At 38.1% G+C, this 1445-nt stretch overlaps 1 protein-coding gene across 1 annotated transcript; it reads right to left on the minus strand.

The window, feature by feature from the left end:
* Positions 1 to 300: 300 nt before the first annotated feature.
* On the minus strand, positions 301 to 1439 carry LOC110454933 (keratin-associated protein 6-2-like). The gene is made up of 3 exons (XM_021504749.1): positions 1066 to 1439; positions 618 to 711; positions 301 to 394 (listed from the first exon to the last, which is right to left on the minus strand). Exons 1-2 carry the CDS (start codon positions 1436 to 1438, stop codon positions 662 to 664), a joined length of 423 nt encoding a protein of 140 aa, XP_021360424.1. The 5' UTR covers position 1439; the 3' UTR covers positions 301 to 394; positions 618 to 661.
* Positions 1440 to 1445: the final 6 nt, after the last annotated feature.

The following is a 1445-nucleotide window of genomic DNA, read 5'->3' on the forward strand; positions in this document are numbered from 1 at the left end:
TTAAATTGTAAACAAATTTTCCATCCTTTTTAACAGAATTGCCGAGTCGTCTGGAAACAATTCAAAAGACTTTGAATTGAAATGAAAGTTTATAGTATGATTTCAACAAACATGAATTCAGACGCCTTTTCCTACTTCAAATGAGTTTTTGTGTGTGTGGTTGTGTTTTCAAGGCACGACAAAGCGAAAGTTATAATAGTATGGAAGAATTATGAAAATGAAAATCAGTTTGAATATTTCCAAAACTTATGTTATCAAATCAACAAAACCCCTTCTTAAAAAAATAAAGAAGATTGCAAATGTTTCTTTTCAATTTTAATCAACGTAACAACAGCACAATCATACAAATAAATAACGAACAGACCAACTATCAACTGCCAATATTGCGCGATGTCTGAAAAGAGAGGAAAACACAATTAAGAAAACATGAATGCAAAAACCAAACATATTTTGATGTGGATTATTTAGAGCATCTTGGATATATCCTTACAAAAAACATTTTGAGCTTATTAAGGGCGAAAAAAATCTTTCAGATTGATATAGTAAACATTGGATCAGTCCTACACAATAATGAAATAATAGGCTGTCATTGACCTAATAGAGAGTGACATACTTACATCACAGAGTTGCTTCTAATGTAATGAGTGTCAGCGTCAGAAGTTTAACCGGAGTTAGAGTTCCTCAACAGAAGGAGGAGGGGCAGACCGAGCACTGGAAATGAAGCAATATACGTTAAAGGACAATGATACGACATACATCTAAAACATATCATATTAACGGTTAACTCTTATCGATGAAAGAAAATCTGCAAAAATAAGGCAGTATAAGGAGTAAATGACGTCACAGTGTCAACAGATCTGAAATACATGGCTGACATGGAATACAGAATCGGACGATATTGCCTACACCACAATGGATAAGTTGTAAAGACATAAGATGAGGAACAATTTTACAAAGAAATGTCAGAAAGGGGTATTACTTCATTAAAACAGCATAGAAAATATACTTCAATGAAATGATAACGTTAATTTCACATATATAAGTTAGAGAAAAAAAAAAACTTACAAAGAAGTCCAGATCCTCCTCCGAGACCAAAAAGTCCATCGTTGCCGCCCTGGGGTGGTGGTGGTGGTGGGAGGGCCATAGGCTGGATATACGGTTGTCTAATAACGGTCTCGGTGGAGACGTAGCCCTTTCCGTGTCCCTTTGATTGTCCGTATCCGCTTCCGTGTCCACTACCGTAACCGCTTCCGTATCCACTACCGTATCCGCTTCCGTACCCACTTCCATAGTCGCCTCCGTAACCCATGGTGTAACCGCCCCCTACGCTTCCATAGGTATCATAGCTGTTGTAACCGGAACCATATCCGGCTCCCAGTGCGCATGACACGCCGAGACAGAGACATATCGCAATAAGAGCGGTAGATGACGACTTCATGGTGACT

Source organism: Mizuhopecten yessoensis, unplaced genomic scaffold (assembly GCF_002113885.1).
Source record: "Mizuhopecten yessoensis strain PY_sf001 unplaced genomic scaffold, ASM211388v2 scaffold8111, whole genome shotgun sequence".
NCBI lineage: Eukaryota > Metazoa > Mollusca > Bivalvia > Pectinida > Pectinidae > Mizuhopecten > Mizuhopecten yessoensis.